At 56.0% G+C, this 26898-nt stretch overlaps 1 protein-coding gene across 1 annotated transcript in view; it reads left to right on the top strand.

The window, feature by feature from the left end:
• TRPV4 (transient receptor potential cation channel subfamily V member 4) overlaps nucleotides 1-26898 on the top strand; it is a 36044-nt gene that overhangs the window by 4688 nt on the left and 4458 nt on the right. The window contains exons 2-12 of the mRNA XM_043557861.1: nucleotides 9747-10163; nucleotides 12485-12657; nucleotides 16673-16825; nucleotides 17585-17725; nucleotides 18529-18827; nucleotides 21016-21195; nucleotides 22657-22815; nucleotides 23076-23168; nucleotides 23418-23491; nucleotides 24191-24356; nucleotides 24581-24647. Of these exons, the coding sequence (XP_043413796.1) occupies nucleotides 9778-10163; nucleotides 12485-12657; nucleotides 16673-16825; nucleotides 17585-17725; nucleotides 18529-18827; nucleotides 21016-21195; nucleotides 22657-22815; nucleotides 23076-23168; nucleotides 23418-23491; nucleotides 24191-24356; nucleotides 24581-24647 (1891 nt within the window). The 5' untranslated portion in view covers nucleotides 9747-9777. The remainder of the gene's footprint in view (nucleotides 1-9746; nucleotides 10164-12484; nucleotides 12658-16672; nucleotides 16826-17584; nucleotides 17726-18528; nucleotides 18828-21015; nucleotides 21196-22656; nucleotides 22816-23075; nucleotides 23169-23417; nucleotides 23492-24190; nucleotides 24357-24580; nucleotides 24648-26898) is intronic.

The raw sequence follows: 26898 nt of genomic DNA, 5'->3' as shown, positions 1-26898 counted from the left end.
AGGGGAGACCCCTGTGGGCAGGGGGCCAGTGAACCTCAGGCCAGGGACCTGTCAGCCCGGTTCACTCCTGTCTCTTGCAAAGACGAGGAGCTCAGGAAAACCTGTAGATGTAGGGAAGGAAGAGAGGAAGGAAGGAAGAGAGGAAGGAAGGAAGGAAGGAAGGAAGGAAGGAAGGAAGGAAGGAAGGGTGGGAAGGAGGGAGGCAGAGGTGACTGAACAGACAAATTAACAAGGCAGGGGCATCAGAAAAAACCACCTACTCGAATTCAGACTCTGGCTGAGACGGAGTGGGCTTGGGGAAGTGTCCTGGTCTGCGTGAGCCTCAGTTTCCTCACCTGCAAAACGGACTCATGATTAGCTGTCGTCCTCATGGTGGGTGTGGGCCTCACAGGTCAGAAAGCCCCGCGCACTGTAAGTGCTCCATAAATTATCTGTTAAAGGTTGGGAGAGAGGCAGGACGTTAGCCACCTAGGCAGGCAGTTGGGCAGAGGTCCCTCTGTGTCCATTCCTTCATTCGTTCATTCAGCAAGTATATCTTGAGCAGCGACTAAGTGCCAGGCCCTGTTCTGGGCCCTGGGGACTCAGTGGTGACCGGACAGAGAAGTTCCTTTTATTCCCCCACAGCCTTTGGGGCTGCACTTTATTTATTTATTTATTTTAGTTTGTTTTGATGTTTCATTTCTTCTTGAGGGAGAGAGAGCACAAGTAGGGGAGGAGCAGAGAAGGAGGGAGACAGAAGATCTGAAGCGGGCTCCGTGCTGACAGCACAGAGCCCCACGCGGGCCTCCATCCCATGAACCGTGAGATCGTGACCCGAGCCAAAGTCGAACGCTCAACCGACTGGGCCACCCCGGGGCTGCCCTCGATGAGGCTCTGACACCCACGATGAACAAGCAACCCAGCCGTGGGTGCTGTGATTAGCTTCCTTCTAGAAAGGAGAAAACGGAGGCTCGGAGAGGTGAAATGACCCATCACGGGGGGGGGGGGGGTCACACAGCTACTCAGCAGCAGAGCCAAGGTTCAGACTCCAAATCCCAGCGCCTCACTACTGCACCACCTGCCTGATGAACTCCACGGGGTGCGGCTGTAGAAGGGTGACCCCGGAGAGAGGGCTTCGTAGAGCCTAAAGCGATGAACTCACATGGGGTTAAAAGCAAACGGTTGGAATCCTAGCCACAGTCCCTTCTTGTTGAGTTGCTACCTCGGCTGGGTCCCCTGTCTCTCTGCGCCTCGCTTGGCTGCTGTGTAAGACGGGGATAACTCACGGGAGAGGCAGATGTAAAGGCGCTCGGTGCCTGGTGGGTGTTGGGTAAATAGCCCCCCTCCCCCGCCCCGCCTCCACTCTGCCGGGACGTGGTTCACTCGCGTGGGAATGGAGACAATAATATCTAGTATCTAACTTCTGGAGTCATGACTTGGATTAAGACAGAACGGTGCTGTGTGGAAGGTACCAGTGAGGGCAGGCCCTGCTAACGGTGGGATCTCAGGCACCAGCCTCGGCCATGACTTTAAGCAGTTAACCAGAGACGCAGCCTGCTGTTGGCACAGGCTGCTGGTGAGGCGGGCTGGGGCGGAGAGAGGGTCTCAGACTGGTTTTCTGCTCTGCGTCAGGCTCCCTTCCCAGGCCCGATGAACCCATTCATTCCCTGGGTATCTGCTCCCTCCTCTGACTTGGCAGCCTCAGGCCTTTTGCGCAAGAGAATGAGGAGGAAGGACGCCCGCCTGCATGGGCGGGTGGGGGTCTTGTCCCCTCTGGGCCTCAGCCTCCCAGCTGGGAAACGGGGCTGTGTGGCCTCCCGGAGATGGTGAGAGAAGGACATGAGGGGCCAGAAGACCTTTTTGGAAGGCGAGGTCTCCAAGCACGGTCCTGAGCCCTGGCCTCAGAGCCAGTAAGTCTGGGTCCAAGCACCCGCTCTGCCCTGCCCTCTGGGACAGGGCCACCATGTTCTTGAGCCTCTGCTCTGGGCCAGACCCTCTGCTGGACCCTTTACGCCTTCTTAATCCTCATGACCATCCCATGTGGTTTTTTCTTTTAATGTTTATTTTTTTGAGAAACAGAGGGGAGAGGCAGAGAGAGAGAGCGAGAGTGACTGAGAGAGAGAAAGAGAGAGAGAGGGAATCCCAAGCAGGCTCTGAACTGTGAGCACAGAGCCCAATGCGGGGCTTGAACCCACGAACCACAAGATCATGACCTGAGCCGAAGTTGGACGCTTCACCGACTGAGCCACCCAGGCCCCCCACGATATCCCCGTGTTACACCAAGGAAACTGAGGCTTGGGGAAGGAAGCCACTTGCCCAAGGTCACCAAGCCAGGAAGGGGAGTTGAGATGTGGTGCACGTACCACACAATTCACCCTTTCAGAGTGTGCAATTCAGTGGTTTTTTAGTGTATTTGGAGTTGTACGTACATTCCCACCACCTAGCTCCAGTGTGTTTTCATCACCCCAAAAAGCACCCCCTCCCCCTCGGCAGTCCCCATCCCCGCGCTCTCTCCTGCCCCCTGCAGCCACCAGCTCTGTGTCTCTACGCATTCGCCTCTTCTGGACATGTCACGTAAATGGAATCAGACAACGTGTGGCCTTCTGCGATCCATGGCACACGCTCTTAAAACCACCGAGCCATACTACCTCCTGGTGGCCCCTACCCCAGGGCTTGGGCCCCTTGGACGTGAATGGCTGCCCGCAAAAGCTCAGGAAGATGTTTGTGCACAGTCAGGACCCCTCCAGCCAAGGACCCGCAGCATGACCGAGTGACTGCGGTGGCCCCATGGCCTTGCCCTCTGTGGGGCCTGATGAGTCACCCCAGCCTTGCCCCGCCTGGGTGGTGTGAGCTTCAGAGGGGCGCTCTCCTGGGTGGGGGGGGGCGGCTACAGGACACTGGGGCTCTGTCTGCGCCGGACAGGCGGCTGCTGTGCAGCAGACAGGAAGCGGGCTGGGCCGAGACCTGCTAGGTAAATATGGGCTGGCTGGGGAAGGTGCCTGGCATGGCGTGATGCCCCCTGCGGCCACCGCCCGCCAGGGGCCAGGGAGCCTCGAACAGCCTGGCAGGCAGCAGGCTTCGCCTGGCCAAGGGGCCGAGCTCGCAGCCGGCTGCTCCAAGGTGGCTGCCAGAGTCCCAGGCTCTGGGCCCAGCCACTCCGCCCTCCCCGGCAGGCATACATACCTCCCTTGGTCCTACATCTGTTCATCCACCCTTTGATGATGACAATGATAATAATAATAATACAGCGATGTCGAGGACGCTAACAACAGCATTCTTTATGGAGTGTGCCTTCTCCAGGTGCCGGGCTCGGTATTTCGCGCACTATCCTATTTCAGCCTCGCAGTAGTCCCCTGGGGTGGGTGCTGTCACCATCACCAGGTACAGGTGAGGAAATCGAGGCACAGGAAGGCCAGGTGACTTGCTCAGGGGCGCACTGCTGGCGAGCTGGCCATCTGCCTCGGGGCCCGTGGTCCCTACCACCCACCCAGCACCGCTTTCCCCACCCCCTCCTTCCACCCTTCCCTTCGGGAGTCCCCAGTCTTTGTAAAGTATCCACTGAAGGCACAGGTTCTGGGACCACATGCGTTTGAATCCTGCTTCCCCCTCTCAGGAGCTGGGCAACACTGTCGGAGTGACTCTACCTCTCTGAGCCTCAGTTTCCTCACCTGGAAGGTGGGGGTGGGGGTTGGACAGAGCTGGTGTTTTCTCTCCGGGAGCCCTGTTTTCTTAACCCTTTCCCCACCCACACTGCCCCTCCAAGACTGACCTGGAATGACTGGTGCTCACAGGCGTGTTTATTCCAAGGGGACTGCAGGAAATGGGGGCCCCAAAGATGCGGCATAGAGCCCCAGGTTGGAGGGGGGAGGAAGAGCCCTGGGTCTGTCTGGGAGCCCTATACTACCCCCCCCCCCCCGCCTGCTCTGCCTTCTTCCCACCCACCTACCCATCTTTTCTTCCTCCACCTTCCTCCTCCCCTGCTTCAGGCCACATCAGTCCCCCGTGCCTTCTATGCTCTCTTGTCCCCACACTTTGGACCTTGCTGTCTCTGTCCCAGCTGTCAGGCCCAGGCCAGACCCCCTCCTCCTTGCAGCCTGTCCCCATCCCTGTCAAAGGATCTGCAAGCACCCTCCGGGGGCTTCAGAAAGACCCTGCCTTACAGTTTACGAAAGCAAGTATTTATCGACGTCCCATTCTGCCTCAGCCCGGTGCTGGATGCTGGGGAAACAACAGACACAAAGTAGTCCCTCCCTCGTGGAACTAAAACCAGAGAAGAGCGAAGATGAATAAAGGAATAATACAAGTAAATGCACAAGTTTAATCCTGGGAAGAGCTATAAAGGGAGGTGTAGTTTGCTCTCAGAAAGAGGAACAAGGAAGCTGGGTTAGACTGGAGGTCAAGGAGGCTTTTCACAGGAAGTGCCTGTGAAGAGAGGGACCTGAGCAAGGGGACCCAGCCAGGGGGGAAAGAGGGGACAGCCCTGGCTAAGGTCTGGAGAAGGAAAAATCCCTCTGCCGCCCCCTCTCCCAGACTCTTACGAAGCTCCATTCTTTTATGTTTCCCTGGGCGCCCTGCAAACAGGTGGCACTCAACAGATGCCCGTTGGAGTGAATCGATCCCAGGAGGGAGGGAACGGAGAGGAACTAGCTCCCTGGAATTCTTCTCCCTGGGGTGGAGTGGCCCTGCACGCCCAAACTTGCCACCAGATTTAAGCAGCTTTCCTGGGTCATGGAATCAGGAGGATGGGATTTGACAAATATGTGCCAGGGTTTCCATGAGATCAGGCAAAGCCACGGGTAATGGTGAGGATGGGCCCCTTCTTCCACCTTCCGCGCGGGGAGGGGGCAGGCAGATGGTGCAGGAGGCCCCCGCTCCCACTGGGTCTGAGATTCTCAGAGAGAAGGTGCCTGCCGTTCATGGAGCGTGTAGTTCGCTATTTATTGAGGGCTTACTCTGTGCCAGGTGCTTGACTCAACCTGTATAATTCGCACAACGACCCAGTTAAGATCCCCATGGACAGGTGAGGAGAGCAAGGCCCAGGGAGGTTAAGTCACTTAACTCAAGCTCACGCAGCTGATGAGCAGTGGGTATGGGAGCCGACCCCCTGATCTGTCTGATGAAAAGGCACACTTTTTCCATGCCCCACTAGCTCCCTCCAGGGGCTCCTCCTCGGGGGAGAGGGAGTAGGTTTGGCCATCCTCACTGAGTCCCCAGATCCTTTAGAGCCTGGGACCTCTGTCAGGGCAGAGAGGGAGGCTTGGGGACCTTGGCTCATCACTGTATCTCCTCACCCTGCTCAGGACCTCTGCACCCCTTAACTCAGCATTCCTGAGCCCCTCTGGTCTACACAGCTCTGAACACCACTGGACATGACTCTGCTTCTTGGTTTGTCTGGCTGTTTACTCTGTTCCCCACCGGAAGGCCAGCCCCGGGAGGGCGGGGGTTTTTCTCAGGTCTGTTCCCATCTATGTCCCCTGCACCTGGCACCCTGTAGGTGCTCACTAAATATTTGGTCAATAAACGAATAGATGAGTGGTTTCTAATCCTGCTCCTTGGGCCCTGAGATTCAGACCCCCCCCCCCCACTCATCCTGTCCTACCACCTTCTGCGTGGACTGCAGTCTGGTTTTTATATTCAGAAGACGTGCTCTGTGCTTAAGATGTGTGATTCCACCGCTTGAAGTGAATGCAGTGGTGATGCGCAGTGTGTGGGGAGGTTCCCACTGAGGCATAAACGTCCTTGGTTGAGCCCCCAGCGCCCTGCTGCCAGCTGGGTGCCGCCCGCTGCAAAGATCCCCGGTAGGGGTGGGCCCCGGGTAGGGGTGGGTCCTGGGTAGGGGTGAGTCTAGGTAGGGGTGGGCCCCGGTGGGCTCACAGCGGGTATACGCATACGCACACCACAAGGGGAAAGACGCGGAAGGGCGCGAATAAGCATGCGCGACATTCACGCGCTGAGGAGACCCACGAGGACTCGCAGCCTCTCTCCCTGCCCGCACCCCCTTCTCTCCCAAGTCTGGCATTGCTTTGGAACGTGTAATAATAGGCTACAGGGCAAATTAGAACAGGGAGTGAACTCTCCCTGACCACAGAGAACAGGGTAGCGTTTGCGGAAAGAATTGCCACAGAGCAAGCAGCAGAGCAGGCTGTGTGTGTGTGTGTGTGTGTGTGTGTGTGTGTGTGTGCATGTGTGTGCATATGTGCTCATTGGTGTGTACATTGCTTGATGAGGAAGGAGTAGCAGAGTTAGGATTCTGAGGCTATCTTCATGGCCATTTGCTCCCTGGGGGGCCCCTCAGGGCCTCAGTTTTCTCAACTGTAAAATGGGAGCAGTAGTCCAGCTTTGTGGGCTCTCGCGCGCCATGAATGCCAGGCTGGGTGTTTTGCTGTCGTGTGTGTGTGTGTGTGTGTGTGTGTGTGTGTGTGTGTCTGTGTGTGTGTGTGTGTGTGTGTGTGTGTGCGCGCGCGCGCGTGGAGGGGGTTGAGGAGGACAGGTGAACACGCTGTACCACGCCAGTGACGATGACGATTAAAGTGCTCATCAAGTGCTTATTAGGTGCCCGAGAGACAGGTGACCTGCCTTATGTCACAGCAGTCCTATGGGACAGATGCTGTCATTACGACCCTCATTTTACAGGTGGGGAAACGGAGGCTCAGAGAAATTAGCCCAGGTTGGTAGTAATAATCCTTAGCTCCCAGACTCTCAGGTTGTACAGCTCACACATGATCCTGCAGGTGCCCGGCGCTGTGCCTGGCCGCCGGCCCCTGCCCAGTCAACTGAGGGGTTAGGATAGCCCAAGCTTTGTAGCCAAGTGTGCAGATTTGAATCCTGGCTCTGTCGCTAACCTGCTGTGTGGCCGCAGGCAAGCCACTTAACCTCTCTGATCCTCCATTTCCTCCTCTGTAAAGTGGGAATGAGAGCCGTACCTCCCTCCAGGGCAGGGTTTCTCAGTCTCAGCACTATTGATATTTCAGGGCCTGGACCCCTCCTTGTGGTGGGGACTCTCCTGTGCATTGTCGTCATGATTATTCGTTGTAACTAAACGCTAATAATGGTCACGTGTGCCTTGCCTGAGGCTACCAGTGAGGCGTGAGCGGCTGAGAGGAGATTTGAATCTGGGGCTGGCTGACTTCGGATTCCTTGTCATGGAGGCCTCAGAAACCTTGGATGCCGTCTGGGTTGGGGTTCCTTAGGAGAGGGGGCGCAGGCATGGTGGGGGGTTGGGAGCTCCCTGAGGTGGGTTGTCCGTCTGGCTCTGCTCCAGTGGGGGAAGGGGTGTGGTAATTGGGAGGGTGTTGACCGCGGAGGCATGTGCCCCAATGCCTCCTCTCCCCTGACCCCTGGGTCCCCCATGAGGTGGATCGGGCTGGGCCCTGGGAAATATAATCTTCCCCCTCAGATGCCTGCACCCCAATGGATACCTGTCCCTGCCTCATCATGCCCCCCACTCCTGCAGAACAAAACCATCCGACATCTCCCAAGATCTATAGGAGGAGGTGTGGTCACCCCGGTTTTACAGGTGGAGAAACCGAGGCCCAGGGAGAGGAAGTGACTTGTCCAAGATCACACAGCTGCTAGTTACCAGGACCAGGACAGGAACCAGGTGTATCTGATTTCAGAACCTGTGCTCCTAACCTTTCCTTCCTCCTTTGATTAGAATCATCGATAGCCCCCAACTTATTCCCAGAGTTGGCACTGGGAATGCCCGACCTCATTTACTTCTTCCTGCAAAACTATGAAACGCTGCTGCCTTTGCATCCATTTTAAAGGGGAGGAAACTGAGGCTCCGGGAGCTAAAGCAACTTTCCCAAGGTCACGCTGCATGTCCATAAGAAGTGAGCTTAGGGGGCGCCTGGGTGGCGCAGTCGGTTAAGCGTCCGACTTCAGCCAGGTCACGATCTCGCGGTCCGTGAGTTCGAGCCCCGCGTCGGGCTCTGGGCTGATGGCTCGGAGCCTGGAGCCTGTTTCCGATTCTGTGTCTCCCTCTCTCTCTGCCCCTCGCCCGTTCATGCTCTGTCTCTCTCTGTCCCCAAAATAAATAAACGTTGAAAAAAAAATTTAAAAAAAAAAAAAAAAAAAAAAAAAAAAAAAAAAAGAAGTGAGCTTAGAACCCAGGCCTGAATAACCCTAAAGCCCATGCTTTCCCTCCCCACTGGTGCCCAGAAAAGGGCCCATCCCCGGCAGGAGCTCCGACCCTCGGGATGCTCCGCCGTACCCACCCACAGGGGCCTCTTGCCCTCACCTCTCTGGCCCAGGCTTCCCTCCTGGCAGCCAGAAAACAAACAAGGTGGGAACCAGTGTTTATTTGGTCCTTGCTAATGTGTTGGGCAGGCAGAGGAAGACACAGAAAAGAGAGCTTTTCAGACATCTCCCAGCAGCCCGGGTGGGATGGTGAAAGTTCCAGGAAACTCGCCCTCAGTGCCCAGCCCCGCCCACTGAGCAGTGTGCCGCAGAGGGCAGGGGCCTGCCAGGGCTTTGCGCCTCCCTGTCCTTGCTCCTGGTTAGCGGTCGGGCCCAGAGCTGGAGAGACCTGGGTTCAAGTCCAGCTCTTCTCCCTACAAGCTGCATGACTGCCCCTCTTAAAGCTCTAGTCTCTTGGGGCGCCTGAGTGGCTCAGTCGGTTGAGCGTCCGACTTCAGCTCAGGTCATGATCTCGCGGTTTGTGAGTTCGAGCCCCTCATTGGGCTCCGTGCTGACAGCTCAGAGCCTGGAGCCTGCTTCGGATTCTGTGTCTCTGTCTCTCTCTGCCCCTCCCCCACTCACACTCTGTCTCTGTCTCTCTCTCACAAAATAAACATTAAAAAAAAAATTAAAAACAAAAACCTCCAGTCTCTCCATCTGAGAAACGGGGGGAACGAATTATACCTTCATCCGCGTGGTACCTTTCTAGGTGTTGGGGATGCAGGAGTGAACAAGGACAGATGCGTTCCCTGCCTCCTGGTGCTCACGGCCCAGGAATGAACTAATCCCACAGACAGATGGTCAGGGAGGGCTTCCCAGAGGAAGGGACAGTTGAGCTGGGAACACAGATGGGTAGGGGATAGGCAGGCCAACAGGGGAGGGGAGGGACCGGCACTCGGCGCTGGGAAGCAGAGTTTTTGCACCGTGGGAAGTTAGCTATAGTCTTGGAAACTCAGTTTGCTGTTCTTCAAAATGGGAGTCATAAGGATGGCCCTAGGAGAGACGGAGTAATGCTGGCTCACACAGTGGGTTTGCACCTGTTTGCTGAGCACCTGCAGGGCCCGAAGCATGCATTTAATGGTTACGTTTTAGTGCTTACTGTGTGCCAGGCACTGACCACGGGAATGCGTGCTCTCTGCCTGGACGTCCCCATTTTACAGATGAGAAAACCGAGGCCGTGAAACGTCAGCTTGCCCAGTGCCACACAGTTGCGGAGTGTGGAGCCTGGATTTGAACCCTGCTCTGCGGGGCTCTGAAGCTGGTGGGGTTGGTTGGGAGTAAGCCCCAGGCTCCGGGTCTGGGGTCCCAGGATGACTCTGAGGCCCTTCCTCCTCTCTCCACCTAATGCCCGGGGTAGCTGGACCTGAGGCCCGTTTACGTTTCCAGGTCCCTAAAAGAGGCTCCTGTTGTAGCTCTTGCCTGGGGCTGCCAGCCAACCACATCTGGGAGTGGTCACCCCGCACCCCTGTCATTACAACGGTGGCTTTGAAGCAGCTGGCAGCCGTGCTGTTTGCCCACGTGGGAGGGGGCTTCCTGGAGCCCCCACCCCTGGCCAGGCTCCGCCTGACTCCCCTCCCGTTCCCTTACAGGCCGAGCAGCGCAGACGGGTCCCCGGTCAGCATGGCGGATCCCAGCGGAGGCCCCCACGCGGGGCCCGGGGAGGTGGCTGAGACCCCCGGGGACGAGAGCGGGACCCCCGGGGCTGAAGCCTTCCCGCTCTCTTCTCTGGCCAACCTGTTTGAAGGGGAGGATGGCTCCCCCTCCCCCTCCCCGGCTGACACCAGCCGCCCCGCTGGGCCAGGTGATGGGCGACCAAATCTGCGCATGAAGTTCCAGGGTGCCTTCCGCAAGGGGGTGCCCAACCCCATTGACCTGCTGGAGTCCACCCTGTATGAGTCCTCGGTGGTGCCTGGACCCAAGAAGGCACCCATGGACTCGCTCTTTGACTATGGCACCTATCGTCATCACCCCAGCGACAACAGGCGGTGGAGGAAGAAGGTCATCGAGTGAGTATTGCTGGCTGCCTGGCCAATGGTCTCCTCTGTGTTGAATCCGTCCGCCCGTCCATCCATCCACCTACCTGTTCGCCCACCTGTCCACTTTTCCATACACTTGTCTGTTCACCCGTCTGTCCATCCATCCGTCATCTCCTCGGTCATTCATCCAGCTACCTGTCTGTCCACCTGCTCGTCCACTTGTCCACCTGTCCATCATCCACTCATCAGATATCTCCCTCCCCATCTGTCATCTGTCTATCCAGCTGTCCCCCCGCGAAAACCCCTAAGAACCCCTCTCAGGCTTCTGTGTGTGTCTGGAGGACAGTCTTGAAGTCTGGAGATGGCCTGTTGCCTGGTCCTTGTCTGTCCTCCTTGCTGATCACAGACTCATTTATGCCCTTGGATGAAGCCCTTGCTTGGTCAGGAGCTGTCTCCTTTCTTTGTTCACTGAGTCACCGATTCGTTTAGTGGATGTTTCTCAAGCACCCACCACGTGCCTGGCAGGGGGGTCGGCCCCGTGGCTCCAGGGGTGAGCCAGACCAGGTACCGTTCCTACAGAGTTCAGACGCTGAGTAGCCTCCACTGCTACCTTCATTGTGGAAGGTGAGGCAGGCGATAAGCAAGCAAATGGGCACGTGAACACACAGTTCGAGTTGGGGGAGGTGCTGAGGCAGAGAGGGGAGCTGATACGGGCAAGGTATTCCAGGAGGGCTTCTTGGAGGAGTCAACGTTTAAGCGCAAAGCTAAGGGATGAGAAGGGGCAGCCACACGGGGTGAGGGTGGTGTTCCAGTGGACGGAAGTGCATGTACCAGGGCCCGAGGCTGAAGAGGCTGGGTGTGCCCAAAGACCGAGATCTCACAGCCGTCCGCACGCTGCTGGACAATCGGTTCCACCTGTGCTCAGAGGACAGCAAAGCGCCCCGGTGTCCCCATCTCTTCCAGGTCCGGCTGGAAGCTTGGTGGGCCCCGTGCCCCCCTTTCCCTTCCCAACCCCCTCCTTCAGGCCTCACCCCGCCCCTACCCCAGACAGTCAGGGCTAGTGACTTTGGAGGGGCCTTGCAGGAACTGGGGGTGTGGCTGAAGTCTCCGGAGACCCAAGCACCACCTAGTGCGGTGTGGGTGTGAGGGTGTCCTTCCCGTTTCGTTTTTTGGTTCCAAGTTCACAGGTCGGGAGCGGATGAAATGGGGGCTTCCCAGGTGCTCTCAGGATTATAGCGGTCTGTGCCCTCATCCTCAGGGGGGGCAGCCCTGCCCTGGCACCCTGCCGCTGGAGCCCTGCCTCAAGGTGGGGGGGTGGTCTGGGGCCCAGGCAGAGGAAGGAAGGAGAGCAGCTGTCCCCGTCGCCTGGCCTGCCAGCGGCTCTCCCTGCCCCTCAGCCCCTCTGCTGCCCCACAGCCTGACCTCAGTCTCCCCTCCTGCCCGCCCGCCTCTGTCCCTGCTCCCCCTCGGCTCCCCTCCTCTCTCCTCGGCTCCCTACACTGTCTCCGTTTCTGTCTTCCTCCGTTCATTTAACAGATTCTTAGTGTGCCCCGTATGCACCAGGCACTGGGTGGGTGGAGACGTGGCTGAGAGCATTCTTGCCCTTCGTGGAGCCCCCTGGGCTCACGCTGCTCCCAGTTCTTTGTCTGTTAAAACCTAGCACACAGTAGGTGCCCAGTTAGTGTTTGTCGAATGACCAAAGGACTATCCATTTTTTCCCTTACTCTGTCTCTCTGCTTCCCCACTCCCAGCCCCCTGTGGGTCGCGTCCTGTCTCTACCTGCCCCTGCAGCTCAGTGTTTCAAACACACATGCAGGCTGCGGACACACAGTGGGCGCTAAATAACAAAGCAATGTCCGCTAATGCATATTGAGTGTTCACTGTGTGGTGGGCCTTGAACCAGGCACCTATGTGCTCATTTTTCTCAAAAGTCTGTTGAATGAATAAATTAATGAGCGAGTGGTTGAATAAATGAATGAGTTGCTTTATCTTTCAGTCTGGTGTTCCTTCTTTATTTTCTCACTATCTGTGTCTCTTTCGGTCTCTGGCTTAGTCCGTACTCACTAACTGACGAATGGAAGAGTGGATGAATGGATGGGTGGGTGGGTGGATGAATGGGTAGGCTTGTTTCTTTTGCCTGTTTCCACCTAACACACGGTAGGCACTAGGTAGACTTTGTTGGGATAAAACATTCTTTTGTTTCTCCAGCCATCCCTCCCCTCGGTCTGGTTCCACCCTAGGGCTCTAGCTGCCCCCTTCCACCCCCCACCACCCCTGGGCCCCTCAGGCCAGAGACAGCGGGGTGGGCGGGGGATGAGCCCTCCCATCACCCTGCCTTCCCCCACCTCCAGGAAGCAGCCGCAGAGCCCCAAAGCTCCTGCACCCCAGCCGCCCCCCATCCTTAAAGTCTTCAACCGGCCTATCCTCTTTGACATCGTGTCCCGGGGCTCTACTACTGACCTGGATGGGCTACTTCCCTTCTTGCTGACCCACAAGAAGCGCCTGACTGACGAGGAGTTCCGGGGTGAGCCACCCGGGTGGGGGTAATGGGCGGGCCACCGGGGGTTGGGGAGGCCTGGCATTGGGGGCCACCTTTCCTCTTAGCGTCTTCCCCTGGGTCAATGGGCTGCACTGGCCACGAAGAGCACTGGATAGGGAGTCTGACCCTTGTGTCCTTCGCCGTTTTACTCACATATTACTACCTCTCGTAAGGTAGCTTTGGCTACCCTCGTTCATTCTTTCAGCCTTCAATTATGGAAAGGTCAGTGTCAGAGGTAAGCAGAGTCCACTCACCTGGGTTCGAATCCCACCTCCACCGCTTACAGATATATGGCTTCCCTGAGCCGCAATGTCCTCGTCCGTAAACTAGGGAATACTAGCATAGTCCTGGCAGAACGAATATTCCTGCTTCTGCTCCCGGGCTCTGCCCTACCCCCACCCAGCTTTCGGACTCCCCTCCCTAGGCTGAGGCCGCAGTCACCACTGCCCTGGACTTCTCCCAGCCCAGAGGGCTCACCCTTCAGCCTCGTCACCTCGGGGCCTCAGCTCCCTCTGCCACCCAGGCCTCCCCTACAAATTGGCAAAGTTGGCCTGTGAGCCCCTGGGCCCGCGTCAGCCACCTGCTACGTGCCAGGTACCAGGTTGAGGAGCCGTAATTCACTGGCCAAGCGACCCCACAAATCAACGTAAAATGTTAAGAACGGTGGCACCTGCCACAAGGGAGGTCCAGTCTCAAGAAGGCCGGCGGCAGTCTGTGGCTTGGGGCTGATGAAGCTTCGGGGAGGTGAGGGGCCCCATTTTTTGAGGCTTCGAGTACTTCAGGTAAATGAAGTGCCCAAACGGGGTGACCTGGGCAGCGGTACATTTTTCACGTATGCCTTTATTGGCCAGATTCTTTTTTTTTTTTTTTTTAATTTTTTTTTTCAACGTTTATTTATTTTTGGGACAGAGAGAGACAGAGCATGAACGGGGGAGGGGCAGAGAGAGAGGGAGACACAGAATCGGAAACAGGTTCCAGGCTCTGAGCCATCAGCCCAGAGCCTGACACGGGGCTCGAACTCACGGACCGCGAGATCGTGACCTGGCTGAAGTCGGACGCTTAACCGACTGTGCCACCCAGGCGCCCCTATCGGCCAGATTCTTTGAACACCAGAATGATACTGTGCAGTATCGTCATGGCGGTCAGAGGAGAATGACTGGACTTATAAAAAATATTCCTTCGTGGTGCCCAGCCAGACCATGTGGCTCGTTTGTGGCACGAGCTTAGGGTTGCCGCAGCTTGGGGCGGCAGGTCCGACCTGCCTCCGGAGGGTGTCAGTGACTACGTGAATAATCTCATTTGGAGGTAACCCCACATTTAAGCCCCGACCAAACGGCCCCTCCAAGCCCCTCCCCAAGTTCATTAGGCACAAGAGGGAAACCTCGGGGTAGAGCAAACCCGAGTCATCAGCGAGACAGTGCAGCTCCAGGCTGGGCTTGCAAGGCTCCAGCTTCTCCTGAGTTCAGGACCGAGTCAGAGGCTTTTCGCCCGGGCGAGGGACCCCCAGGAAAGCGTATCTGTGTGCATGAGCAGGGGTGAGGGGGGGTCCCCTGAATCTGCAGAGAATAGTGCATGTGTAGAGGGGCATTAACCAGGAGGTCCCTGACGCAAATTAAGCCATCTGTAGGGCTGCTCGCTTGCTCTGGCCCCTTCTAAGGCCCTGGAGCTAATTCTGATTTCATAATTGCATGTTTCTTTTCATAAACAGTACCCCCAAACCCCGCAAAGCCTGGATCCGCCGCCGCATGATTTTCTAGTCAGAGGCTCATGAGCTGATCTGATTCTCAGGGGAGTCTGTGGCCACCACCCCTCAAAGTTTGACAACCCTCCAATGCGACATATTTACTTAGTCCCCCTTCCCCTGGTGGCTCCCAGGGCAGAGCCACTTCGCCACCTGGTGGTGGAGTCCTGGAACTGCGTGTCCCTTGGCGTTTCTGGGAAGATCTTGCTGTTGGCATCTCATCCCAGGACCCAGGCTGGCAGCCCCCAACCCCGCTATAGCCTGGGTCTGGGGGTGCGGAAACCCAAATCCAAGGTATGATTCCATGCTCTGCACAAGCCCCTTTCGGTGATCTGTGGTTTGGAATTACATGCGGCGATCAGCTCATCCGATGCTGTGCTGGGCACGGGGCGAACAGTGGTGAATGAAGTGGACACAACACTGTCCAGGTTGCTCACAGTTTCCTGGGTGAGATCAACATTGATCAAGCAATCACAGGAATAAAAACAGTTGTAATCTGTAATGTGTGCCAACGAGCGGCTATGTTGGAGGATCTGACCTAGTCAGGAAAATCTGGGAGAGCTTCCTGGAAGAGGTGATAGGCTGAATCTGAATGAGTTGCAGTTAACCAGATAAAAAGAGAAGGAAAGACCATAGAGGGGATGAAGGGACAGCCTGTTCAAAGGCCCTGTGGCTCACTGTGGTCAACGCTGTACTCTGAGGTGACCACTCCAGCTGCTGTGTGGATTGAAGGAAAGCTTGAGAGCCTGGTGGAAGCCAGGCAGGGGTCTTGGGCCAGGGGGGTGGCAGTGGACACAGGGAGTGGGAGAGGGATTGAATAGGAAATGCTGGCGGTGGCTGTAGGAGGCAAGGACAAGGGTGTCACAAAGGTTTTTGGCTGGATGGGGACACCATCCTCTGCAGAGGGGACACATGGAGGCTGGGGGGTGGGTTTGGGGAGGGAAAGATGCTGAGGTCAGCATTCAGGCCCCCCCCCACCGCACTTACACAGATGGAGAACTGGAGTCTGCTTTTCATTCATGAAAACAGCTCCCTGGTGACTCTGGGCACCAGGGGTTCAGCAGGAAGCAGCTGGGGACGAGGCTTGTCCAGGAGACCTCAGTCCTGCGGGCACTGGGACCGAATTCAGGTCTCTGTGAGTCCTGCACGTTCTCCCCACTGACTCCTGACATCTAGAGAGAAATTCCCGAAGCACCTCCCTCGGAGTTGGAGTAACAGGTACAACAGCCCCATGTCTTGAGGACTTTCATCTGCCTGGTGCCGTGCTCATCAGCAAACATGTATTAGCTCTTCGATTTCCTCCGTGGACTCAGTTTAGCTGGAAAGGGAAGAGAAGCAGACGAAAGGTCACGCGGAAACTGGGAGGGAAGCCGGGATTTGAACCCCAAGGGGCTTGGCTCCAGAGCAGGCAGCTCAGCTCACCCATTCCTGATCCCGTCCCTGCTGCGACCATTCCTGAGTCCCCAGCAGGATTTTGCCCCGTGCCGAGTTCCCAGGGGGAGTTCTCTTTCAATCGATTCGTCCTTTCAAGGTGTAAGTCAAGTTGTATAACCACAGAAGTTAACACAAGGGAAAGAAAATTGCAAAGGGACATTAGCGAGTGTCCGTGGGCAGTGTGGGGACCCGTTGGGGACCACATGGAGACCGGCTTCGTGCGAGAGGTTTGACAGCGAGATGAAACCTTGCTCAAGGCAGGCAGGCCTTCAGTGTTACCGGTGCTGTGTCAAAACCCTGTCCGCCCCTCCTGGGTAATTTCATATCCACTCTGGGGGGCAGTCTGCACGTCGGGGACTGCTGCACCCCTTCTGCTCCCTTCTAGAGACACTGGTGTAAATGCTTCCCGGGAAGAGGATCCTGTGTTCCAATAGGTGGCAAACGTTGCCTGCTGCGTCTGGCTTTTAGAGCTTCTCAGTCCCCATTGGCATATCCAAGGCTCTGACAAGTCCTGTAATAAATAAATATGGTTGGCTTTGTTTAACCCAGCCTTCCTCACCACTTATTTGATTTTTAAAATTCCCTCCCAGTTATGCTTTGGAAAATCCCAATCTCTGTAGGCTGCAGCTTCCCTCATTTGGAAAAACTGCCCCTCTGAGTTTACTGGACCCCCTCGGGACCACGGGCACAGATAGGGAGAGGCTCAGAGGGGAGGTGTGGCAGGGCCAGGACCTCTGGCTCCCTGCCCGGTGCCCTGTCCCCTGCAGCCCAGGAGCTGCGTACCACAGACTGATGGCCCTTCCTCCTGTATGTCTCTCCCCCCAGAGCCGTCCACAGGGAAGACCTGTCTGCCCAAGGCCCTGCTGAATCTGAGCAGTGGCCGTAATGACACCATCCCTGTGCTCCTGGACATCGCCGAGCGGACAGGCAACATGCGGGAGTTCATCAACTCGCCTTTCCGGGACATCTACTATCGAGGTGGGGCCCCGGGTGGGGCAGGGGTGACGCAGGGTGACGGTGGAGCACCGTCCTTGCTTGTCTGATTCCCACTGCACCCCAAGAGCTCCCATCTGTGCCCCAGGTGCCGGCATTGCATCCAGGAACTGGCCACTGAATGAACAAAGGAACGATAACTACCCCTTCCAATCTTGATATTCTGAGTTTCAGAATCCCAGATTCTGAACCCAAGACTCTGAGACGCAGGGAGCCTAGTGATCCGTGAACTTGGAGTCTGGGATCCCGAGATGCTACGGTTCCAGACACCCTAAGGCTCGATGATAATAGTTGTACAGGCCCACACTGCTAAGAGGCAAAGGTGTCAGGGTCTAAACTTTGAGGTTCTGTGACGCAGACTTGACCTTTCAGATTTCTGGATATGAAGATTCAAAGTCTGTGAACTTTCTATCCGAGTCCCAAACTCTGTGAGACCACAGTGTCTTTGCTTCCTCCTGGATTAAGGCCTCCTGTGAGTCTGACCAAAGTCCCCACACTTGGGATCCTACATGTGGGATCTCCTTTGAGTCTAAAATTCTGCATGCACAGTGCAGCACGTCACGGCTTCGTGCGTCAGAGATCCCACATCCGGGCAGTGTCTGGAGGTCCGTTTGCCGCCCTTGGGTGGAGACGGTCAAGGCCTGGGCCTGCAGCCCCTTGCCTGATTTCCACATTCTGCACCCCACCGCGCTGCAGCCTGGTCCGGTCTCTGCCTGCGGTGACAGTCCCTACCCCCCTCCCCAGGCCAGACTGCCCTGCACATCGCCATCGAGCGCCGCTGCAAACACTACGTGGAGCTCCTGGTGGCCCAAGGAGCTGACGTCCATGCCCAGGCCCGGGGGCGCTTCTTCCAGCCCAAGGACGAGGGAGGCTATTTCTACTTTGGTGAGGAGGGGGCTGGGGTGCCTGGTGGTGTCCACAGCCCTGACCCCTCCCCAGACACTTAAAGCCCCTGTTGGCCGAGGGCTCTGGCCCCATGTCGGTGTTGGTCGCCTCACCTCCCTGAGCCTCAGCTTCCCCGTCTGTGCAGTGGGGACCATGAAAGCCTCTAGGGCTGGGACAGGTTGTCAGCATGTCCTTGAGACCCACCAGTGGCCCGATCGCAGGGCCCAAACCCCATTACCACCACGTCCCGGCTGAACCAAGGAAAGAGTCTCAATTTCACCCTGCTTATATATATTTTTAAATTTATTTATTTGTTTTGAGAGAGAGAGTGAGCACGAGCAGGGTAGGGACAGACAGGGGGAGGAGAGAGAGAGAGAGAGAGAGAGAGAGAGAGAGAGAATCCCAAGCAGGCTCTGCACGGTCATTGCAGAGCCCGAAGCGGGGCTCAAACCCACGAACCCCGTGAGATCACAACCTGAGCTGAAATCAAGAGTCAGATGCTTAACCGGCTGAGCCACCCAGGCACCCCTGAATTTCACCCCTGCTTAAAGGCACATGTTATTTGAAGTTCAGGGAAAAGGTCCCTCAGAGAATCCCTCGCAGCGTCCAAATCGCAAGCCCACAGCTCGTCTCCCGCACGTCACCTGCAGAAATGTGCAACTGCCTCGGCGTGACGTGGACACGGACTGTTGGCACTGTGTCCCGTGTCCCCGGGGCGCGCGTGTTCCCCGAACACCCACAGGCAGAGCCCTGCCCCGGGGCCCCCCTCACTGACCTCTCCCTGCCTCCTCCCGGGCCTGCAGGCGAGCTGCCCCTGTCGCTGGCGGCCTGCACCAACCAGCCCCACATCGTCAACTACCTGACAGAGAACCCGCACAAGAAGGCGGACATGCGGCGGCAGGACTCCCGCGGCAACACGGTGCTGCACGCGCTGGTGGCCATCGCCGACAACACCCGTGAGAACACCAAGTTTGTCACCAAGATGTACGACCTGCTGCTGCTCAAGTGTGCCCGCCTCTTCCCCGACAGCAACCTGGAGGCCGTGCTCAACAACGATGGGCTCTCGCCCCTCATGATGGCCGCCAAGACCGGCAAGATTGGGGTGAGTGGGGGGTGGGGGGGGTGGGGCATAGCAGCCCCTCCCCTGCTCCTCTACACACACACACACACACACACACACACACACACTGGAGGGGGCTGCGCTGACGTTCATTATTATTAATATGCACACCCACTTGCTATCATGCCAACCCCATTGTGTAGATGTCCCGGCTCAAGAACCTGCTGTGGCTCCCTATTGTCCAGCCAAACTGCTCGACTTCATCCCAGAGCCTCAGTCCTCATCCCGTGCCACTGGGAGCATCACGCCCCACTCCCTCCAGCCAGGACAAGGCACTCATAGAAATCTAAGCCGCAGGGCCCCACCCCTGTGAACTCCCCTATAATCCACTGTCAGGGTCCTAGCTCAGCCCCCAACCCCAGGGCCCTGCACAGGTTCTTTCCCCCTCTGGCCTCACAGCACAGGGCCCAGAGGGGATTTCTCATCCTGGGCACGACTGACATTTGAGACTAGATTGTTCTGGGGTGTGCGCGCACTGTCTTGTGCAGTGAAGGATGTTTAGCCGCGTTCCTGACCTCGAACCCCAGATACCAGTGGCACTCCCCACCGCTGGGACAACCCTTGAAGTCTCCACGCATTGCCAAATCGTCCCGGGGCGCTCTGGAGTCTGGAGCACCTGGGTCCAAAGCCTGGCTCGGCCACTTCCCAGCGTGTGACTGCAGGCATCTCCCCTCCCCTTTCTGTGCTCAGTGTCCTCGTCTGTAAAATGGGGATGAAAATAGTGCCCTTCGGGATCACGTGACAACTAGATAAGGTGATCCATTTAAAGCTTTTTAATAAAGAGCCTGGCGTGGGTGGTAAGTGCTCAGTAAATGGCAGGGATTATGATTGTCCTATTAAAATCATAGCAAAAGTTATTAAAATTCCAATTTATAAGAGTCTTGAGGTGGTGGAAAAGGCCTGAGTTTAAGGTCTTTTCTGTGTGTGTGTGTTTTTTTTAGGTTTATTTATTTTGAGAGGGAGAGCATGAGCAGGGAGGGGCAGAGAGAGAGAGAATCCCAAGCAAGCCCCTCACTGTCAGCTCAGAGCCTGATGCAGGGCTCGATCTCATGAACCATGAGATCATGATCTGAGCCAAGACCAAGAGTTGGACACTTAACCCACTGAGCCACCCAGATGCCCCATTATTATTATTATTTTTTAAGATTTTCTGTTTAAAGGGCCTAAGTTTAAATTCTGGCTTTGCCCTATTAATCTGTGTGGCCTTGGGCAATTTCCACCCCCTCTCAGTATCCTGTGTGTAGGCTACATACAGTAGCAGTGGCATCAGGAGGCACTGGATATAACAATTATCTCTAGATTTAACATGTTAATAAAGCTGGTTAATTGTTTTTTGTTTTTTTTTAATTTTTTTTTCAACGTTTATTTATTTTTGAGGCAGAGAGAGACAGAGCATGAACAGGAGAGGGGCAGAGACAGAGGGAGACACAGAATCGGAAACAGGCTCCAGGCTCTGAGCCATCAGCCCAGAGCCTGACGCGGGGCTCGAACTCACGGACCGCGAGATCGTGACCTGGCTGAAGTCGGACGCTTAACCGACTGCGCCACCCAGGCGCCCCAATTGTTGTTTTAATTACATAAAAAAGACATTCATTACAATTCAGATTTTCAGAAACATTTTTTAAAGTTTATTTATTTATTTATTTATTTATTTATTTAGAGAGCACAAGCAGGGGAGGGGTGGCGGGGGGCGGCGGGGGTAGGGGGCAGAGAATCCTAAGCAGGCTCTGCACTGTCAGCACAGAGCCCAATGTGAGGCTCAAACCCACAATCGACTGTGGGATCATGACCTGAGCCGAAATCAAGAGTCGGACGCTTAACCGACTGAGCCACCCAGGCGTCCCTACAATTCAGATTTTTATGGCTGGCCTGGTTCGGTCTGGCTTCAGCTGACTGATTGTGCGGCTTCAGGGAACACCCTTCTTTGCTCTGAGCCTCTGTTTGCTCATCTGAAGACTAAGATGGTAAGAGTAAGAACAAGATGATGTGAGCACGGGGTCCGGCGCCCAGGACATGCTAAGTAAATATTTCCTCCCCACTACGTGCTGCTCTCTGGGGAGGCACCATGTGATGGGCTGTGCAGGGCCCCCGGGGTCCCTCTGATGCGAGAAGCTGAGCATTGGTGTCCCTCCCTGGGGCCCCCTGACCCTCCCGCCCCCACCCCGTGCAGGTCTTTCAGCACATCATTCGCCGGGAGGTGACAGACGAGGATACGAGGCACCTGTCCCGCAAGTTCAAGGACTGGGCCTACGGGCCGGTGTATTCCTCGCTGTATGACCTCTCCTCCCTGGACACGTGTGGGGAAGAGGCCTCTGTGCTGGAGATCCTGGTGTATAACAGCAAGATCGAGGTGAGCACCAAGGCAGGGGACAGAGCCTAGGGAAGGAAGGGTGTGGCTGGGATCAGGGAAGGGACCCCGGGGCTGGGAGGGGCTCTGTAACTTACACGCTGTGTGGCTCCGGAGAAGTGACCCAACCTCTCTGAGTCCCAGCTTCCTCTTTTGTAAAATGGGGATAAGGATGGTTCACATCCCTTGGAGTTGTTGGGAGAACCAAATGAGTTCATTTGAGAACAGTCTGGCACAGAATACACATTATATGTCAGCTATTATCATCAGTAGTCGTTAGATGAAGTTATGAAAGCTCTTTTTTTCACTTAGCAGTATTTTGCGAACATCGTTTTGCACCATTAAATATTCTTCTGCAATATCATTGCTGCGAGTAAATGTACCACATTCTAATGAACCGTTCTTCTATTCTTGGTCATCTGGGTTTGTTTCTGCCTTTGACTCTCAGGAATAACACTGCAATAGCACCTCTGTGGTTATGCTGTTGCCCAGATCCATGGTTATGAAGAAAGTCAAGTCACTGAAGGGACGGGACACTGATCAAATGCTGGGGACTAGGTGCGGACGGTCTCCCTTTCCTCCCCGGCTCTGTGAGCTGGGACACATGCCTTCCCTTGCTGGAGCTCACTTCCCTCATCTTTGGAAGTAGTGACTAACTTGACCTAGTGACTAGCTTGATTTCGAATAGGGGTGGTGGGAGGTTTAGCATCTCTGGTACAAGCTTTGATCGATTGGCAGTGTCTGCCTGGGAAACAACAGTATAGAGAACTATTGTGCAGGGCTCAATTATTGATGTCTTCCTAGGGTTCAGCATCGGGGTGAGTCAATTGTCTGTCATCCTGGGGCTGAATTTCCCATTCCTGCTTCCTGACTCAGAACTTCTGAGGTTGAAGCCCGAGGATTTATATTTATTTATTTTTTTTCAACGTTTATTTATTTTTGGGACAGAGAGAGACAGAGCATGAACGGGGGAGGGGCAGAGAGAGAGGGAGACACAGAATCGGAAACAGGCTCCAGGCTCTGAGCCATCAGCTCAGAGCCCGACGCGGGGCTCGAACTCACGGACCGCGAGATCGTGACCTGGCTGAAGTCGGACGCTTAACCGACTGCGCCACCCAGGTGCCCCGAGGATTTATATTTTTGATGAGCTACATAGGTGATTTTGCTACCGGCAAAATCCATAGGTTGGAGTTGGGGGACCATGAGAATAGCTTTCCAGCTCTGGGTTCTTGAGCCTAGCATAGGCTACAAAGGTAAGTTGGGGCAGAATTGGGCGGAGCCTCAAATACTGAGCCCGTAGTCTGGTGTTGATTCTGAATCCCCATCCAGTTCCCCATGGATCCTCGAGTGTCGCTCAAGAGCGGGTCAGGAGGAGGCAGAGGGTGGGGGAAGGCGTGCCAGAGTCAGCCAGCTTAGATCCCACGTGCCGGGAAGGGTGGCCGCTGATCACCCTGTCTCCCACAGAACCGCCACGAGATGCTGGCCGTGGAGCCCATCAATGAGCTGCTGAGGGACAAGTGGCGCAAGTTCGGGGCTGTCTCCTTCTACATCAACGTGGTCTCCTATCTGTGCGCCATGGTCATCTTCACCCTCACCGCCTACTACCAGCCACTGGAGGGCACTGTGAGTGGCTGCGAGCCGGGCAGGAGCTGGGGCACAGCTGGGGCCTCCCCCCACCCCCGGGCGGGGTCCCCTGTGGGAGGGACAGGAGAGAGCTGAGGAACAGGATGGGGGGTGCCCCCCTCCCCCGCACTCAGGGGGAAGAGAGTGAGGGAGGAGGGTCCACAGGATCCAGGTGTGTGGGGGGCGTTGGGGCGCATCTGGATCAAGGGCCAGATGTTGGAGGGGCTGGGTGAGGACCCGTGCGCCACCTGCCCCCTCAGCCTCCGTACCCTTACCGCACCACCGTGGACTACCTGAGGCTGGCGGGCGAGATCATCACGCTCTTGACCGGCATCCTGTTCTTCTTTACCAACGTGAGTGCTTGGCCCCCAACCCCAACCACTCTGTCCTCCCTCCTCCCTTCCTCCTTCCTCCTTTTATATCCCCCCTTCCACTCCCTTTTTCTGCCTCCTCTTCTAAGCCTGTACCCTCCTCTGCTTTTTCCTCCTCCCCCAAAAGAAAAGAACCCATCATCTGGTCTCTGCTTCCCTCTCTCCTCTCCCCTCCCCTCTGCACTCCTGCCATCTCTACCCCGCTCTCACATGCCTCCTCCCTTCTTCCAGATCAAAGACTTGTTCATGAAGAAATGCCCGGGAGTGAATTCTCTCTTCATCGATGGCTCCTTCCAGCTACTCTAGTGAGTAGAGGTCCCCAGGCTGGCAGCTTCTGGGTGAGGAAGGCATGGTTGGGGCAGGGACAGCATCCAGATTGCTGGGGAGGTGACTCTATTAGGAGCGGGTTCACCCAGCCCAGACAGCTGTAGCCCAACATCAGGACAAGGCCATTGTCAAGCAATAGAGTCTTCTGCTTAAAGCAAGACATGATTGCTAGAGGGTTCTCACCATATACACCTCTATAGAAATAATGCAATGTCTTATGCTGGTGATTGATTGCTAATGTCTGCCAGGAGTGGCATGTGAAGCATCCTCAGGCATGTTTGTGTTTGGTGGGTAAGAGCGCTGTGCTTGATTAATGATGTCTGCCTGGGGCACAGGATGAGTTGCTGTATGTGTACTACATCTCTTCCCTTTTTCTTAGACAACAATGAAATTCACTTAGCCACAAAATCTCCGCTGAACACCACCTTCTCTAGCAATCCCAAAGGGCATCACTTTGGGATCCTGGAGGGCCTTGGGGCCATCGCACACATCAGTTGCCAACTAATTGAGCATTCTGACCAACAGGAATGCTGGGGAACCCAGTGCATCCACTTTGTTTCTCTTCTGGGGGTCTAGGAGGCATCGGGATGTCCTGGTATCCTGGAGGGCTTGGGGGCACGTCTCCACCTCCAGGGCCTCATCATCCCCTCTCCCCTCTGGCCCCTGCTGCCCTCCAGCTTCATCTACTCTGTGCTAGTGATTGTCTCAGCGGCCCTCTACCTGGCAGGAATTGAAGCCTACCTGGCTGTCATGGTCTTTGCCTTGGTCCTGGGCTGGATGAACGCCCTTTACTTTACCCGCGGGCTGAAGCTGACGGGAACCTATAGCATCATGATCCAGAAGGTATGGGCCCGGGGAACCCTCTAGACTGTGTGCATCTTATGCACGTAGATGGTGCCCTCAGCCCTAAGGACATGGGGCATTGTGGGGGCAGCAGGCAGGGTCTGGACATTGCTGGAGAGGGGGAAGGGATAGGGTGGAGGTGGGAAGATCTGGGATGGAAAAGACCGGAAAGCGAGAAACCACATGTCTCATCTGTGTCTCCATATTCCCACCGGGGTCCTTAGATCCTCTTCAAAGACCTTTTCCGCTTCCTGCTGGTCTACTTGCTCTTCATGATTGGCTATGCTTCAGGTGAGCTCTGGTAGCCAGGTGGGCCCGGGGCCCGGGGGTGGGGCAAGGGCCCCACGGGGTGGGGTGGCTGTGGTACACGGAGGACGGCAACCAGCGTGTGCTGAGTTCTTCCTGTGCGCCAGGCACTGGGCTGAGTCCTGTCCCATCCCTGCCTCATCAGTACCCCTGATGGGTCGGGGGCGTGAGTGCCTTTACTACCCCTTCTACGGATAAGAAAACTGAGGTTTAGGAAGGTTAAATAACTCGTCCCAAGTTCAAAAGCTAGGAGATGGTAAAATTGGTGGATTCGCTATTCTTGCAAAAGGAGCCACCCAAACCTTAGGGGCTTAAAACAACCAATCGTCTACTATTGCTCACACGTCTTGGGGTCAGCTGGGTGGTCATGCCGACCCGGGCCAGGTCTGGCCCATCTCCGTGGGCTCCCGTGTCTGCAGTCAGCTGTGGGTTGGCTGCTGGCCGGCCCGTCTAGTGAGGATGGCCACGGGGGACGGTGATCTTGTTCTCTTCGTGGTCACCCATCCTCCAGCCGTCTTGGGCGTGTTCACATGGCGGTCTGAGGGTTCCAAGAACGCAAGTAGAAGTGTTCACTCTCGCTGCCTGGCACACCGTCACTTCTGCTTTTGGCCAACGCAAGTGACAGCCCGGTCGTGATTCAGAGGGCGGGAAGATAGACTCTGTCTCTTGAAGAAAAGACCCGCAAAACCACATCGAAGGGACATGGGGACAGGGAAGGATGCATTTAAAAAAAAAAAATTTTTTTTTAACATTTATTTATTTTTGAGAGACCGAGAGAGACAAGAGCATGAGCGGGGGAGGGGCAGAGAGAGAGAAGGAGACACAGAATCTGAAGCAGGCTGCAGGCTCTGAGCAAGCTGTCAGCACAGAGCCTGATGCGGGGTTCGAACCCACAAACTGTGAGATCATGACCTGAGCCGAAGTCGGATGCTCAACCGACTGAGCCACCCAGGTGCCCCGGGAAGGATGCATTTTCATACTTAATCCGACAGTTCAGGTCAATTCTGGCTGTCTCCAATATGCCTGCTCCGGGATGTCATGATACCAGGGGACCTCAGTGGCACAGGCCATAAGGGAAGGGCCAGAGATGGGGAAACTGACTGAGCCATTGGGCTGGTCCCCAAGGGGTGGGTGAGCTGCCATCCAATGCCCAGCATCCAAAAGGGAGCAGCTGACTCAAACTTCACCAGGCCACATTCACACCTGAGGAGGTTGGTCTGGGGACAAACACTAAAACAGGAATCTGATGGTGGTGAGATTTTAACCCAGATGAGGCCAAGCTTCTGTGTGGATTATGCTGGAGAAGAACTGTAGCCTTAGCTGGGGAGATAGGGACAGGATACAGCTGCCCCCTCCCAGGGGTAGGACTGGGAAGAAACTAGACAGAGCATCAAGGGTTCTGCAGTGTTTTGGGATTCGGGTCAAGAGGCCAGCCTCACTGCAGTCCTCATTATAGAAACTGAGGCAGAGGCTTAGAGGCTAAAGTAGCAACTTCGTGGTCAGCTTGGTTCCAGGGCTTCTCCTGATAGGGGACACTGGATCCCTCACCTGAAGCTGACCTAACACAAACATGCCACTATTCTGTTTTGTGCCCATGGCAGACATTGCTAATGGATCGTAGAGTGATTTTTTCCGATAGGTCCAGATAAGGTCTCAGAATCCTTCTCCACACGGGTCAGCAGCCACTCCGCGACTCAACAGCCGCGGCATGTGTATTGAAACCCGCTTGCCGCAATCCCAGATGGAGGCGCTATGAGATATGCCCCGCTGACTGAAGGGGCTCGGCCTCCTCGTGCCCCCTGCCCTGGACGGCGTAGGGTTAATCGTTGCTGCTAAACTGTGTTGAGAAGGACTCTGAAGCCTCGTCTGGGCTCAGTGGGAAGGGATGTGCACCATGATCGGTTTGAGATGTCTGGGGAGGGCAAGGGCCTTGGCAAGCATGGCTCCTGGGACAGTCAGAGCTGGTACCTGGTTTCGGCTTCCACTTGTCCTCTCTGAGCTGATGTGGGCTGGGAAATAGGAGCACGACAGAGAGCCTGCCCCCTGGGAATGCTGGCCTTCCAGGCTCCCAAGACCTCTGAGAGCAATAGGCTGGATTGGGGTTTCTCAGCCTTGGCCCCGCTGACATTTGGGGCCAGATAATTCTCTGTGGGGAGCATCCCGTGCATGGTGGAGTGGTTAACAGCATCCCCGGCCTCTCCCCACGAGGTACCAGTAGCACTGCCTGCCTCTCTGG

Source organism: Prionailurus bengalensis, chromosome D3 (assembly GCF_016509475.1).
Source record: "Prionailurus bengalensis isolate Pbe53 chromosome D3, Fcat_Pben_1.1_paternal_pri, whole genome shotgun sequence".
Classification (NCBI taxonomy): domain Eukaryota; kingdom Metazoa; phylum Chordata; class Mammalia; order Carnivora; family Felidae; genus Prionailurus; species Prionailurus bengalensis.
The sequence above is the reverse complement of the archived record's forward strand: the minus strand, read 5'-3'. Positions and strand labels throughout refer to the sequence as shown.